Source organism: Prionailurus viverrinus, chromosome A3, assembly GCF_022837055.1.
Source record: "Prionailurus viverrinus isolate Anna chromosome A3, UM_Priviv_1.0, whole genome shotgun sequence".
Classification (NCBI taxonomy): domain Eukaryota; kingdom Metazoa; phylum Chordata; class Mammalia; order Carnivora; family Felidae; genus Prionailurus; species Prionailurus viverrinus.
In genome coordinates, this window is record NC_062563.1 from 36,546,304 (window position 1) to 36,562,433 (window position 16,130).

The 16,130-nt window shown below is 42.5% G+C and overlaps 1 protein-coding gene across 2 annotated transcripts in view; it reads left to right on the forward strand.

The window, feature by feature from the left end:
• The window catches only part of SLX4IP (SLX4 interacting protein), a 182,079-nt gene extending 168,739 nt beyond the window's left edge, over nt 1-13,340 (forward strand). For both annotated transcript variants that reach the window (XM_047851847.1, XM_047851846.1), the window contains exons 7-8: nt 8,432-8,532; nt 9,642-13,340. In XM_047851847.1, coding sequence (XP_047707803.1) covers nt 8,432-8,532; nt 9,642-10,362 — 822 coding nt within the window. In that variant the 3' untranslated portion in view covers nt 10,363-13,340. The remainder of the gene's footprint in view (nt 1-8,431; nt 8,533-9,641) is intronic.
• Nucleotides 13,341-16,130: the final 2,790 nt, after the last annotated feature.

The following is a 16,130-nucleotide window of genomic DNA, read 5'->3' on the forward strand; positions in this document are numbered from 1 at the left end:
GCGTGCAACTCTTGATCTCGGGGATGTGGGTTCAAGCCCCATGTTGGATGTAGAGATTACTTAAAAAAAAATAAAATCTTAAAAAAAAAAGGAATAACTTTTCTTTTTGCCTTACAAAAAAGCCTTGAAGAATTGAAAGTGGCCTAGATTTATACTGTAATGTTTTATTTGCCTCCCAAATAAGTTGACAATATATTACTTTTACACCGCTTTTATTGTTTGGGAAAGACTTATTGTTTGCAGAGAGCTGTCACATACAATAACTTATTCAATGTAACAAACCTGAGAAGAGATTGTATCAGTCTTGAACCTTTTAGTTTTCAAGTGACAGGAAGGCCAACTCGAAATGGCTTAGCAAAAAAAGGAAGGTTTTTGGCTCATGTGCCTGAAAAGTCCAGACTTCAGGTATGGCTTGCTGATCAGAGGCACAAAGAATATCATCAGGACTGTTTCTCCCATCTTCTGGCTCTGTCTTCCACAGTGTTGGCTTCATTCTTAGCCAGTATGTGGTGATTGGCTCTGGTACCTGCAGGTCCATGGGAATAGAGAGCAGGGTTCTTCCCAGGGCTCCTTCAGCTCATGTATGTCTTTGAGGTTCATGAATCCAGTACTTTGCTTGGCCTGGATGGGATCACAGGCCCACCTCTGGAGCCTGGTGTGGAGACAGGGCCTCCTGAAAATGCACGGACATTGGATGGGGACTAGAGACAAAATCTGAATATTGTTTCCAGAAAATGAATGAGTGTCCACTGTAGAGATATTATTATCATTCCTCTTTTCTAGACAAGGAAACTGATGTTCAGGGAGGTAGCTTGTCCAGATCTTACTTCAGAGAAGAAACTGAGAGGGGGTTAGACCCAAGGACTTCCGACTTAGCATCCTGTACTCTTTCTACAACTCCCATCTTTGACTGTGATGGCAGAGGAACCACTGGGCACAGTGGAAAGAGCACTGCACAGAGGGCCAAGCCTTCTCGACACGCTTCTGCCCCTAGCTAAATGTGTGGGCTTAGACACTTAGTCTCTTGGGTCTCATTCTTCTTGTCTGTCAAATAGGGATGATACCTGCCTGCCAAATAACTCAGTAGATGTAGGGGAAAGGACTTTAATCGTGTAAGTTCTTTAAAAATGCAAAGCATCCTTGCCTTCTCAAAATCTATTTATGTTCTTTGTAGGTACCAGGTTTTCTTTTACAGGAATGTCAAGAAAATGTGCTTAGAACTTCCCACTTTCTAAAGTGTGCTTCACACACCTTATTGCACTTAAATTTCCCAAACAGTCCTGAAGGACAGATGGGAAACCCACCATCGGGGAGTTGAGAGATGGGCCCTGGGACAAGCAACCAATTGAATGCCAGACGTTGGCTTCCATCCCTGCTCACTGTGCTCCCTGCCTCATCCCAGGAGGGCTAACCTGTTTTGATCAACTCTGGGTATATGTGATCATGAAGAATTCAGACACAGTAACATTTTGAATGTGACCTAAGACTGTGTATTCTTTTTTAATTTTTTTTTAAATGCTTATTTATTTTTGAGAGAGAGAGACAGTGTGAGCAGGGGAACGGCAGAGAGAGGGGGATACAGAATTCAAAACACGTTCCAGGCTCTGAGCTGTCAGCACAGAGCCCATTGCAGGGCTCAAACCCACGGAAGGACCATGAGATCATGACCTGAGCCAACGTCGGACGCCCAACAAACTGAGCCACCCAGACGCCCTTTAAGACTGGGTGTATTCTAATATTTTATTATGAGTTACCTGCTTAAAAAAATTTTTTTTAATGTTTGTTTAGTTTTTGAGAGAGAGAGAGCATGAGCAGTGAAGGGGCAGAGAGAGACAGAGACACAGAATCCAAAGCAGGCTCCAGTCTCTGAGCTGTCAGCACAGAGCCCACCATGGAGCTCGAACTCACGAGCTGTGAGATCATGACCTGAGCCGAAGTTGAACACTCAATCAACTGAGCCACCCAGGCGCCCCAAGTTACCTGCTTTTAAAATATCCTGGTTGAGTTATTAATTATTTTCATTTAGCGGTGAATAAAATAGCATCAGAGGAAACTCATGTACATAACCATAAGAAAAGAGATCTCAAGAGATAAATGACTGAAAGCACCATATTACCGTGTTAAGTACTGCTGTAAGAAAGACCTTACTGGCTCTGAAAAGTTTCTTTTCCTGCCTTCTCCCTTTATTGCCTTCATATCCAGCAGGGTGTTCTGTAGTCCTAGAAACAAGATTTTGGTGGGAGAGCTCCTGTCTGTCATCCCTTCTAAGCATGGCTGTGAGGGGTGCTGGGAACACCACACTGGGGGCCACACTGGACTGCTGTACACCCACAGGGCTCTTTGACCTGCAGTCAGGTATCATGTCCCCAGGGACCTTCCCCTACAGTTCCAACCTAGGTTAATACTGATGTCCCAGGGCCTCAGGGCTGGTGCTTGAAAGGTGAAGCAAGGTTTTCCTGACAGAAGCCCCATTTATCAGATGAGAAGGGGCATTGCCATCTGTGCTGTTTGTTCATGTTGAATGAGGTCCCTGGAGTGTGGGAGCAGCAGTGTTACTTGCCTCATCAAGCTCTTCTGAGGTGACATTGATGCGTATATGCAGAGCTTCTGAAACACCCAGCTGAAACTTGGCACACGGTAGCTCATCACATCCTCCAAATATGCCCAGAATCGTCAGCAACGCACCCTCCATTAACCAACCGCCAATCTAGGCACTACCCCATTTCAGCATTCCCCCTTACTGCAGAGCCCTTCTAAAGTGCCCAGCCCTGCATGGCCTGGTACTATAGCCACTGGCCACATCTGGACATTGAGCATTAGAAATGTGGCGAGTCAGAAATGGTGTCCTGTAAATGTCAGATGCATACCAGATTCCAGACTTAGTATAAAAATATAAAATGCCTCAATATTTTTATATTACACACTGTAATAATAACATATATTTAGCAAAATAGTATATATTATTGAAATCTAATTTTACCAGTTTTCTTTTTACCTTTTTAGTGGTCCATAGAAACTTCAAAGTCACCTACAAACCATTACATTCCTACTGGAGACTTCCGGTTTCTACTGTGTCTCCACTTCGCTATTGAACCCATCCATCCCAAATAGTCTTGGGCCCTAGCACTTCACCAAAAACAGCCCTTGTCAAGTCACCTTCTATCGCTTAATTGTCACTCCTAACCGCTCGGCATATTTGTGGAAGTGCTGTCGCTTTCAGTGAAGCACTTTATTCTCTTGCCTCCAGGGACATCATGTTACCTTGATTTTTCTGTTTCTTCACTGATGATTCCCTCATGGACTCCTTTCCTTAATCCTCCTCCTCATCTTCTTTTTTCTTATCCAAACTCACTCCCCAGTGGACTTCATCCTCACTGAAGACTTTATGTACCATCTTCGTGGACTTCCCAGCTTTGTGTCTGCAGCCCAGACTTCTCTCTTCCTGAACCGGTATCTTAACTTCCTGCTCAGCATCTCTGTTTGGATACCCAGGAGGACTGTTCAAGTTTACATTATCTAAAATTGATTTCTTGGTTCCACATCCCCAAGCCTGCCCCTCCCCCAGTACTTCCTGTGTTGGTAAAGGCTAATTTCCTTCACCCACTTATTTAAACCACAAATCTTGGAGTCATTCTTGACTTTTCTTCTGACTAACTATATACAGTCCGTTGACATATTCTGTTGGGTCTTCCTTCAAATTATATTTCCAGTCTAACCATTTCTTACCATCACCAGCCTCCTGAAAGACCCCCTCCTCTCTGAGTGGACTTTTGTAGTAGTCTAATCACTGATCTCTCTGAGCCCATCTGCCCCTCAGCTGCTCCCAGAGTGATCCTTTTAAAATGCCAAGTCCATTTTCTTCCTAGAAACTTCCAATGGCACATCATCTTCCTTAGAATAAAATGTGTCATCCTTATAAAAGCCATATATGATTTGACCCTCTCACACACCACCACCAATGCGCGCGTGCGCACACACACACACACACACACACACACACACACACACACCAGTTACCTGCCCTCCACCCCCTTTCTCTGGTTTACTGCCCTGTTTCTCCTCTCCCTCCAAGCGTGCTCTGTCTTCCTCGGTGTTCATGCTTCTCCCTTCTTATGCACACTATGTTCACGTGGCTCATCCTCCACTCATCTCCGGGTAAAGCTCACCTTCTTACCTTCCCTCACCAACGTGCCTAATAAAGACTTTGGAGGTTTGTATTCCCTCATAACATCATAACCTTTTGACTTATCATATGTGTATTTGTTTCTTGTCTTCCCCATGGAATGGAGGCTCTGTGAGAGCAGGGATGTTTTCTGTGAGTCCACATAGTTTTCCACAAGGGCCTCAAAACAGTGTTTGATACAGAGTTCAGTGTTGTCTGATTGGATGGTTCTGCCAGACTCTGCTCAGTTACCACGTCCATCCATGCCCCTGTAGAGTGGGCATCAGAATCGCTTGGGAGATTGCCTAAAATGCATATATACCTTGACTCCAGCCTGTGGAGATCCAAATGCAGTAGATTCTGGGGTAGAACCCTGAACATTTTTTGACAAGCTTCCCAGGTAATTTTGATGCCTGAGGTAATTGGACCAGACTGCCAAGCACTGCCTCAGTGTACCACTTTTCATTTGTTTATCTGCTGCTCTGCTCTGTCGAGAATTATTTCATGTGTGTCAGCAGTGTTTGAATCACCTGGGAACCTAAATATAGATCCTATAGCCCCACCCTAGATCTGGTAAATCAGAACTTCCAGGGGTGGGTCTTGGGAATCTATATTTTTTGAAAAGCTCCCTTGGTGCCAGTCTTCCCAATAACCTTTGGGAGCCTCAGCTGTGTTTTACAGACTCCTTGAGGAGGTTATAAACTCAAGAGCAGGTGTTTCTTACATCTTTTTAGGCCAACTTCTCTCCTCATCCCTCATTAATCCAACAGTGTTCTATTCAGAAGTGATATTCAGTAAGTCACTATGGAGTGAACACTTTGGTTTATCCACAATTTCAATTTGCCTTTGTAACTTGTACATCAACCAGTATTCCTGACTACATTTCAGTCCAGCCCATTCTCTGATTAGAGGCAGGAAACATATCTTAGCTGCCTTGCTAATTCTGGTAGGGACTCTCTTTGCAGTCTTTTTGTCCAGAAATTTAAAATGTGTTTCCCAGGTCAGACCAGACAGCACTGAGGTAACATCACCCATTTTCATATTTAAACACTCACCTGTTCAACCTTCCTTTTGGGCCTGTACTGGAGCGCACGTGCTTTGGCTGTCCTCAACCTCAGGGTGCATCCAGTAGACTGCAGAGCATCCCTGGGGATGGCAACAAGACCCGACCTCTTGCTCTGGAAGCCTGCCTGGGCTGCTTAGTCTCTTGAGGAAAAGTATCCCCCTGCATTAGACTCCCTGTGGGGCCTATGGCCCTGTCCTACTTCTGTGTGGTTTTGTCCTGGTTTTTGTCCTAGATACCTCTTTACAGATGGAAAGTTTAAAACTAAAAGTGTTAACCAAAAATTAATAAATGGGTGGGGAGTGGATAGGGCAGCTGATAATATATGCAGAATTTTATTCCTTGGCTAGACTCAGAGCTAGCCTCTAGGTTAAGAAGAATCACTGATGAAGGCCCAAAGAAAGCCCCTTGGTTAACCTATTTCTTAAATATCCAAGTCCCCACAGAGTGTGTACTCTGAACTTTGGATGGCCAACTAGTAACCTTTTTTAATATATTGACTTTGTGTGTATTCTTTGCGGAAGATGTCAGGGTCATTATTCAAGGCAGAATCTAAAAAGGAGTCGTGTCATTTAGGTAAGCCCAAGAAGCACTTCCCAGCACACACTGTCTGTACCTTAGAATTTTGCCTCTGGATAAGCCACAATTGCATTTTGATGCCAGATGTGAGAAGCCATTAGTAATCAGGACAACTCCCTTGGGAAATTTTGTTCCCAGTCCCTGTTCCAGAGGATCACTGTTTCCTCTGGAATATTTGTTTGAGGGGCTCCGCAGGCTGCGATTTAGTGACAAAGGGGAATGAATTGACCTTAGAAAAATAAGAATGAAAGATTTCTAATGAGGTCTGACAGTTCAAGGACTGAAGACTGAAGAAGGAGTCTAAGCTTTTTTTATTTTTCTGCCCACCCAGTCTTCATACAAATGTAAATATGCCTCCTTCAACAAATTGCCAAATGTGGTTTTAATTTGTAAGCAGGAGACCCTGACTTGCCTTTTTCTTTTCTTTTTCTCTCTCTCTTTTTTTTTAAATGAAGTCACAGGTTTTGCACTTTTTGAACTGGACTTTTCCTTCTGTCACTGCGTCGCATTTTCTGTTGTCCTTTTCCTTCCAAGGACATTTTCCCTATTGTTTGTGATCAGAGGAATTTGGGATGAGAGTCAATTGTCATGTCTCTTAAAGAAGTTTTTGAAGTTCCCATAGGAAATGCATAGTGCTTTTTAAACTTAGTTTAAAAAATAAATAAATAAAGGCAGAGATTGAATCTAGTGTGAGATTTGAAGTGTCACCATCGCAGCATCATACTTTATGTGGTCGACGCAGTATCCATTGTTGTTATTTATGACCCTGTCTGCCTTCCATTGTGGACTTCTTCAAGCCTTGGGGAATTTACATCATTCCTAATAGCAAAAGGCTTTCTGGTTCCCACAGAGTTGTTCAAAGCCTGACTCATGCTCCTTATGTTAATTGTTCAGCTCTGAAAATACAGCACTTACAGGGTGTGGTCGTAAGGGGAAAATCTACTGTACTTATAGGGCATGTTTAGAAGTGTTTCACACATAAATCTCAGTCTCTCTCTCTCTCTCTCTCTTCCTCTCCCTCTCATTTAACTTTACTGTAGCTCTGTCTGGTCAACTAGTGAGTCTTAGGGGGAGAAAGGGAGAAGCATCAAAATGCAGTATAGTCCAATAAAACCTATGGTATTCTGTTTACTAACTCTTAAAACTGATTTAGGTTATACCTGGATATGACTATGAGTGACATTGATCCAGGTCTGAAACCATAGGCGGGATTGGAGGGAGCTAAAGGTTCGTGCTCAGTGGTACCCTGTACCACTGATTGGGCAAAGGTCATAGCATCAGCCTGTGGGACATCCAGGTATACTGATGGCTGCCATCTACCAGGCATTCTGGGACTGCCATTGTTAATTCCAATGTAAGTCTAAAGCAAGGGACCCACTGATAATTTCCCAAAATTCTTCCTTATTTTTACAGCATTTTACTGTGGAATTTGATGGAGAAGGATACTTAGTGTCACAGGAAATGAGAGAAGTTAACACCTTGTCTGGATTATCTACTTGCTTAACAAAAAGGAAATGATTCCAAAATTATGAAATAGGTCAATGTTGGCAAATTTGGGGAGTTTTTTTACATTTTATAAGTACTTTTTTTTTTAGCTTATTTCTTTATTTTGAGAGAGAGAGAGAGAGAGAGAGCAAGAGCGAGCATGCAGGAGGGGCAGAAAAAGGGAAAGACAGAATCCCAAGCAGGCTCTGCGCTTTTAGCAGAGCCCGACACAGGGCTCAAACTCATGAACTGTGAGATCACAGTTCTCAGATGAGCTGAGATCAAGAGCCAGACACTTAACCGATTGAGCCACCCAGGTGCCCCGTTTTTATAGGTACATGTACTTCCATATGAAGCTTCCATGGGAACATATAAGAATAGATACACAGATAATCTATGAAATATGTAAAATTGTTGCAGTGCTTAGTTTAAGAAAAACTCCCAGTTTTTTAATAGCCAAGAATCACAAACTTCAGTGTTCAAAGTATCCACTAAAATCTTAACTCTTTATGCAGCCTTGAGTATTGCAAAGGCCACATTCTGTATTTTTGTAAATAGAGAAAATGTGTGGAATTCTTAGGAATCAGGGTCCAGACCACTGTGCCAACAGATCTTAACCGTTGTCTGGAAGATCAGAGTTCACAAATATGCTGCTGCCCGGCCCTGCAGTTCTGGGCTTTGTCACAGTTTGGGCCACAGAGATATCAGATATTGGCTAAGGGGTGCCTCTGTGGCTCCGTCAGTGAAGCATTTGATTTTTGATCTCAGCTCAGGTCTTCATCTCTGGGTTGTGAGTTCAAGCCCCATGTTGGGCTCTGTGCTGTGCGTGGAGCCTACTTAAAAAAAAAAAAAAAAAGGTATTGGACAAGAGTTCCCAGATGGTCTGGAACCAGTGTCCTTTCTCTTACAGCCTTGTATGTTTGTGGTGTGTATTAACGTTATGAACTGTATTGGATAGGAGTCCAAGTAAGTGACAATTTACCAAAACGTTCTAGATTTTTTAAACGTAAAATAGCCTAACACTAAGCAGTTTCATCTGGTCTTCACAAAAATCTGTTCACTGGGGCATTCAAAGTATAACTGTTTTTTCTCACGTTCAGCTAATAGATTTCTGGTTGAACCTTTGTTATCTTTTGGAGTAGACAGAAGGAACTCTCCACGGAGCGTCTGATTATCTTGCTGAGTGTGCCGAGAGTCCACTTCCTCCCAGTGCAAAGCGCAAGAGAAATGCTCTGAAAGAAATGTAGGTCCAACAAATTCTTCTTTTTCTCCTTTTTGACTGTCCGTGTGTATGGATACATGACATGAAACCTAGAATTCCACAAGAGTTTATGGAAACCAATCACAAAACCCCCTCTGGCACCAACTTTACCCTAAGTTCCTTCCATGCTTGCTCTTCTGCCTGACTCCTGCTTTCTGGACAATGGGGAGCAAGTTCTTGCTTCACAGGTGTGTTGCAAGGACTAATTAATTACAAGCACTTTGAAGATGTAACACACCTGTTTGGTGGTGTGTTTCATACCACTTTCTGAGTGACTATAGGTCTATCTAAAAAAATACATTCCTTTCCTAAAATGCAGGTTCTCATTCTAAGATAATTATGATAATCCTCACACCCCTGATCAGGAACAATAAGAACCTCTGTGTGTGTGTGTGTGTGTGTGTGTGTGTGTGTGTGTGTTTCCAGACTAAAGCTTAGCCAAAATAAATATTTCAGCTTCAGTGTTTTGAGTTTGGTTTGGTGGTTTAAGAAATTTCTTACTATTCACAAGCCTGCAAGTCTGTGTTGAAGTCAAATCTCTAGTTTCTCAATTTTCCCCCTGCAGTTGCTATCCTGTTCCTCAAAGTGAATTTTACAAAGTGAGTGAAGTTTACATTGTCTTTTATGTGTGCTGTAGAAAAAGTGTGTGTGTGTGTGTGTGTGTGTGTGTGTGTGTGTGTGTGCAACATTCTTGCATACAAACACACACATATGCTATGCTTTGGATGTATCTGAGCATTTGCTTCTGGGGAAAAATGTCAACATATCAAATTTAGGCAATATTGACCCTTAACATCTGAAATGTATACTTGTCTTCCTTAGTTAAAATAGATCCATCATAACTCGAGTATAACTACAGTGATAACCTAGTGATCAATAAACAAAGCCTGTCCTCATATATCCTAATAACTAATCCTAGTGTGTCTGTTGCTTGATCCAGTCTGAATTTAAACATCTCACTCAGGGACTTTTCTGGATTTGCCTGGGAGGTAAGGGAGAAGGAAAGGTAGCCCAAGCTCCTTCTCCAGGGATAGGCAATGTGACAAGGGCAGCTTTACGTAAACAAAACAAAAAATCTTTCTTTGTTTTAGTGTGAGAAGAACTGAAACAAAAAGCAGCGTTGTGAGCAAATCACGGAGCAGCCGGGACATTGGGGGAACAGCTAGTGACCCAGTGATTGCAGAGATAGCGAGGAGGAGGGGTGACAGTCAGGCTTCAGCCAGTCCCCCATCAGAGTCCACAGAACAAGCAGAAGATAACATAAAGGCAGCTGAGAGCCACTGGGGGCTTCCTGTTCAAAAGCTGGAAAATGTTCATCAGACCCAGCCAGAAGACGCTAGCAGCCAGCAAAAACCTCATCATGGGGAGTGGTCAGAGACAGGGCTTCTAAGCAGGGGCCCTGTCTATAGCTGTGAGTCAGCATCGCCAGGTCCAAAACAAAGTCCACAAGGGGCCAGAACACAACAGAAACGCAGGAACCTCGGCTCTGCGGAAGACGTCGACCACCACAAGAGAGTTTCTCTTGGAAGTGATCGATTAGTCCCAAGAGAAATAATAGGGGAAAAAAGCAAAGCTGTCAGGGTTTTGCCAACTTCAGAGCTGTCGGATCCGGGGTTACTTGTGAAACAAGGTTTGGCAAAAACGGCGTCTAATGAAGAGTTGCATGTTTTGGAAAATCTCTCCTCTGGACATCTTACGAAAAATAAGTTAGGGAAGGCACAGCAAACTGGCTCAGCCACAAACACTGAAAGATTATCTGCAATCCAGGGCAGTCCAACCAAGAAAAGAAAGAAGCATGAAAGAGGCCACTAACTTACTGAAGGGGATTGCAGAGATGTAGTTGGGTCTATAGTGGCTAAAGATGTGGAAAGAGAGGGGTCTGTGTAGATGCTGTGATTTTAAAGGAATTAGAATGATTATTTTGTACCGAAAATGTGTATCTGTGTTAGTGTTAGTTTTCAATGCATTCATCTTCAGCAGGCTATATGATTTTTCTAACAACGTTGCTACTTTCTCATACTTTATAACTGTCTTCAGAAAGTTATTTTAGTGAGAAATGGCCATTCACCTTGTCAAGGATGATCCCATTCTTGAAGGACCTGCCTGAAGAAACCAGCCATGTGCTTTCTTGGCCCATCACTGTGCACACCGTATGATGGGCTATATGAAGACAGGGCCATAGTGCAATATCTAGGGGTACAATTTCTCCTCCTGTTCCTCAGCCTGAATTGAACAGAAGTGAAGGAACAGGCTAGCCGTCTTCAACATCTGGTTCTGGGCCCAGCATCACTGTCTAAAAATATGTTAGAAAGGCCCATCTTGGGCCCCACCCCAGGCCTACTGAATGAGAAACCCTGGGTGATTCTGAAACATGCTCAAGTTTGAGAACCACTGGACTAATTGGAGACTCCCTAGTGTTTCTTTCCTCAATACTGGCTACCATGGCCTCCAGCTCATCAGCTGGGGCCCATATGTGGACATGCACACCCTTGTGCTCCCTCAAACTTGTAAAACACCTGGGTTCAGCCTATGAGCAGCTCTGTTCCCAGGTTCTCTACAGCACGGTGGCCACTGCACCCACAAAACTGTTAATTACCCTAAAATTACTAGAAGTTTATGGCTAATTTGACCTTGCATTAGAGGAAGAGAGTAGAGGGACAGGCTTGCTCTTGCTTGTAGCTCAGGCATGTCCCTGCCCCTGCACTTGCCCCCACCTCTGAGATTTTGGTTAGGTTCAGGAAGGATTCGAACCAAAGGGGAGCTCAGTGGCCAGAGTTTCCGGTTTCCCATTTGGAAGGCATCACAGGCAGTTTCAGTTTCAAAACAGGAGCCTTCCGTTTGCACTGTCACCCACTAATGTCTCCAGTGGGCTTGCTGAAATGTCAGAGTGAATCATAGCAATGACTTATTTTGGATGGACACCTACTAAAGATTTTGTTAACCCAGTTTCATTCTAAAATAGGGGAAAAAAACATATTCACAGGCCACCCATCAAATACATCTTTTTTTCTACTCAACATTGTGTGGTCCTTTGAAGTAGCACCTCCCTAGTAACAAGGAAAATCAAGTATATTCCCAAAGTGTCGGAGTTAGCAGAAAAATAACCCAGAAAAAGCCTAATGTAATAAAAGAATATGGAAACAGACACAGTGTTGGTGGTTTGTGCTTAAGACTAATTATGGTTACTCCTAGCTCATTCTGTGCTTCCCTATGTCTCCTTTCCCACTTGTGTTGTAGGGTATTACTCATTAAGAGGCAGCCATATTTCATGGCACCATCTTGGATCATGAAGTTCAGTGTTGGTCACTATACTTGGCCATGAATGTAGATCCTATTCCTTTGATGTTCCCCACCTTGCCTGGAAACCTCTTCCCTTCATGTGATCCCAGCCTCATGACCTTCACTCACCGGGAACGTGGCCCCGTGCACTGGCGTCCTTTCCTCTTCCCATCCCTAGGTTTTTTTTCCTGCTCTTAGCTGATTCCAAGCAAAGCATTCTGTGGGAAAAGAGGGAACCCAACAGGATACTAACCACAGTGGAGCAGATTGTGCTCATCCAGTTGGGGTAGACTGCACAGGATGGAAACCTCAATCTCCATGGTCTGTGGGGGGCCCCTGCTGTTAGAGGGACAGCAATTCTAGGTGTGCTGTTCACTGAAGACAGGAGCACAGTGTGTCCTTGAATCTTCTTAAACAGAATTACCGGAACGGTTTCAACAGGGCACAAGTAATAACCTTGGTGACTGGCCAAGAAACAATAAGCTCCCTGGAAAAGAGTCTAGAATAAAAGACAACCATTTCAGTGCAATAGTTGCTGCCTAACGTACACCTAGAAGGAGATGTTTGAAATGGAGGCAGCAGAGAAAAGCTTTTAATTGAAAAGTTTTTATTTCATTTGTTAACGGGACAAAGCCAATACTTGTGATTTAGTGATTCTCTTTCAAGAACAGCCTTGGCTTTAGGGTTTGGTATATTCGTGAAATAACAATTACTGTGACCTAAGAGGGAAAACAGTACCTTGGGTTGTAGATTGACTGGTCTTTCTCACAGCCCTGCATGTACATGGGATTTTCACAGGGTTAATGGAGGGAACAGCTCTCCACTCCGCACTATGGCATGTGTTTAAGGAATTTTGCCTCTAAGCATTTTTCTTCCACATGTCTGAAACACCCCAGATCTCTTGTTACTTGAGTGGTTGTGTGATTCTTTGGATGTTTGGAAGTACAAAGGGGAAGATGGCTGCCAGGTTTTGCTTATTAGCTGGGAAATGCAGAATTCTCTACTCCTGGGAGTGGGGTGTGTGTTGACGTTCTTTATAATCTTATTAATTCAGCATCTGAAAATCTGAGAGCCTGTCAGTATTCTTAATCAAAAAGAACACAGTCTTCAACCACTTACTTAACAACCCAAATTAAATTTATTTTCAAGTCCCTGTAATTCTGATGCTTCAGAGAAATGTTACAGTTTGAACTCCCTAACTTTCTCAGTGTCATTATGGCTTCTAAGTCGCATCCTTGTGCTTTCAGATGGCTTTTTTAAAAATATATTGATGTCGGATTTTGTGTTGTTTTTTTAATGTCCATAAACAAGAAATGTCAGAGAACAGTCAGTGTGATTTTTCTTACACGTTTTTTTTTTTCTTTGCTGCTAGAGGTTAACTATCATCTAGATATGCATATAAATTGTCAAATGCAAAGAAGCAACCATTTGGGGAGAGAGAAGTGAGTGCTGCAGCATTTTTGTTTACTTATGTTAGTATTAAAGAAGTAAGAAAATGTATTTTATTTTTTATGACAAGAATCATTAAAAACTCTAGTTGTTTTTTTTTTTAATGTTTATTTATTTTGAGAGAGAGAGAGAGAGCGAGCGAGCATGAGCAAGCCTGAGCTGGGGAGGAGCAGAGAGAGTGAAAGAGAGAATCTCAATCAGGTTCCGTGCCCAGTTCAGAGCCTGATGTGCAGGGCTCCATCTCACAACCGTGAGAGCATGACCTGAGCCGATATCAAGAGTCAGACACTCAACCTACTGAGCCACCCAGGCGCCCCTCTAGTTTGATTTATGGAGAATATAGCTTGTTTGTGAATGAGATATCTCAAGATAGGTCTTGGGGACAACAATGGGATCACAGTCAATTGTTTGCTTCTTGTGTCATGTTTGGATTTTAGCATGAGGTGTGCGTCTTATGGCCTTTGACTTTAGAAAGAGCTTGGTGAGGGCAGAGCACATAAGGGAAGAAAACCTCTGTGCCCGAGGGAGTGGCCTGAGATCCCAGTGCCACTGTTGCCAGTTTTCTTGAACTCCCTCTTGGCAGGTCCCACCGTAGTATTTCCACAAAATTTTAGTGAGTGGCCTTCCTTTTGAGGTAACAAATGCCTTTCCCGTGAGCCAAAAATTCTCTCTTCAGTGTTCTGTGACTCGAATACGGAAATCATTTTAATTTCTTCTTTTCTCTTATGAGGAAATTTCCATGCTTGGTTTGTTAAGATGACAGAGTTCATTTCTTGTTACTGAAACACGAATGAATTGAAGCACGGTGGAGCAAGTAGAAAATCAAAATTAAGCTGATTTCCGTTAAATAGTTTAAAATCTTCCTTAAGTACAAAGTAAATCCAGCATTGTAAAGTGAAGTTAATGCAGATAATTACTCAGGACAGAAGTCTAACTGTATCATTGGTATTACAATTTAATGATACAATTAGGTTCTTAGAAATCTGTGCAACTCCTAATTTGGTTTCTATATTTATTTAACAAGATGAAGAACAAATATATGTCAATGTGTGCGCTTAACAGAGGGAACTTGAATGGATGAAGTTAGTTATTACCTTTAATTGTTTCAGAAATACTCAGTACTGGACTTTAATCATATTCAGTAAGTTTTATTATGTAGCATGATATTACCATGAATTACTTTATAATCGCCATTAGAATTACTTACCAAAAACCTTGATTCTTTAATTAAACAAAAATCAATAAAACCATACATATGACCCCAAGCATCTGATCAGGTGACTACAGGTATGGATTTGACAGGATAATTTTCTTTAGTCAAGTTAGAAAGCCAGACACTGCAGCAATCCCTAGAGGAGCTCTTTTTTTCCATTGCCCATATCCTGTCATTTGTTTTGTTTATATAAGTCGTTTAAATAGTTGTATGTGTCTGAAAGTACATGGGTGAAAGTAGTATGTAGAGGAAATGAACCTGCTTTATGAATAAAAAGTAAAATTGTTTTCAAAAAATAAATTTGTATGTATCACTTTTCTTCAAAACGAGCGACCCCCAAGGAATATACATCCCAGATGCCCTTTTCTGTACATGCTACTTAAAATTATATTCTGTTAGAGACTTCTTCCTCCTTGAAGCAACCCTGAGGTTTTGAACGCTGTGTTGAAACAATCCAAGGAGCTCTGCTTCCAAACCGCTGGTTCTAAAGTTGTAGGTTTGGAAAACCCTGTGTGGGGTGTTGTGATTAAATGGGCCCCTAAGATTTTGGGGTGGTCTTTACAATGCAGATATATTCCCACTTCTCCCAATTGTGAGCTAAGATAGATCCCTCTTGTGAGAGGTTAAAGTATGCAACCTTGACTCTGTTCCAGAGATCTTGACATCTCCCAAGCAGATTCATGTCCATTTTCTAAGTGGATCTAGTCCTTGTTCATCACTGAATGAAGTCCTGGGCCAGCTCTTTCTCTACACTGCCTTTTATGACAGGATCCCAGGCCTCTCTGATTGCTTGTATACGTATCTCCCCTTGGATCTGTACAGAATCTTTCCAAGGCATTTCAATCTGAGGTTGGAATAATACATTTGGATAGCTGTTCATGAAATGCTGAGAACCATTGCAGCTGATAAAGCAAAAGCACCTTTCATAGTGTTTTGCTTGTGCGGGCACACTGGACACCCTCGCCCACAGGCAGCTGACCTGCCTCGGACCTGGGGTCTGGCTGGGGATCCAGAGACTCTAGATGGCGTGGTGCTACCAGCTGCAACCCTGGGTTCAGGCTGCTGCTTTGCCACTAATTAATTGGTTTGTGTGCTTTGGAACAAAGTCACTTAACCTCCCGGGCCTCAGTTTCTCCCTTTGTCAAACAAAATGATCTCTAATATTTTAAGCACCACACTTAAGGTAAATATACCACTCCGATGTGTTAATTTCCGCATCCATTTAAAAACAGGTTCTTTGTACTGGCCACATATTGGGATTACCTGAGTAGCTTCCAGTTAAATCCGAATCCTTGCAATTTGGCCTGAGTATTGGCAGTTTTAAAAGCTCCTCAAATAACTGATTCTCATGAGAAGCCACAGTAAAGAATTATTGTTTTAAAATGTAGGGTGTGTGTAGGTTTAAATACTGGATGTTGAAAGAGGTAGGGTGTGCTCTGAGCGGAGAGTATCCTTTAAACGAGGGGCTTTCTGCAGGTCAGAAGTGTGCCTGCTTTCAAATGAATGAGAAAGGCTTTGGTGACGAGGTGTCAATACGAGTACATTTTAATCATACAAAGAGATGTGTCTTGTCTTCTCCATGAGGCCACGTTCGTAATGCTGCTTTCGACCCGACACATCAGAGCAACTTCATCTTTGC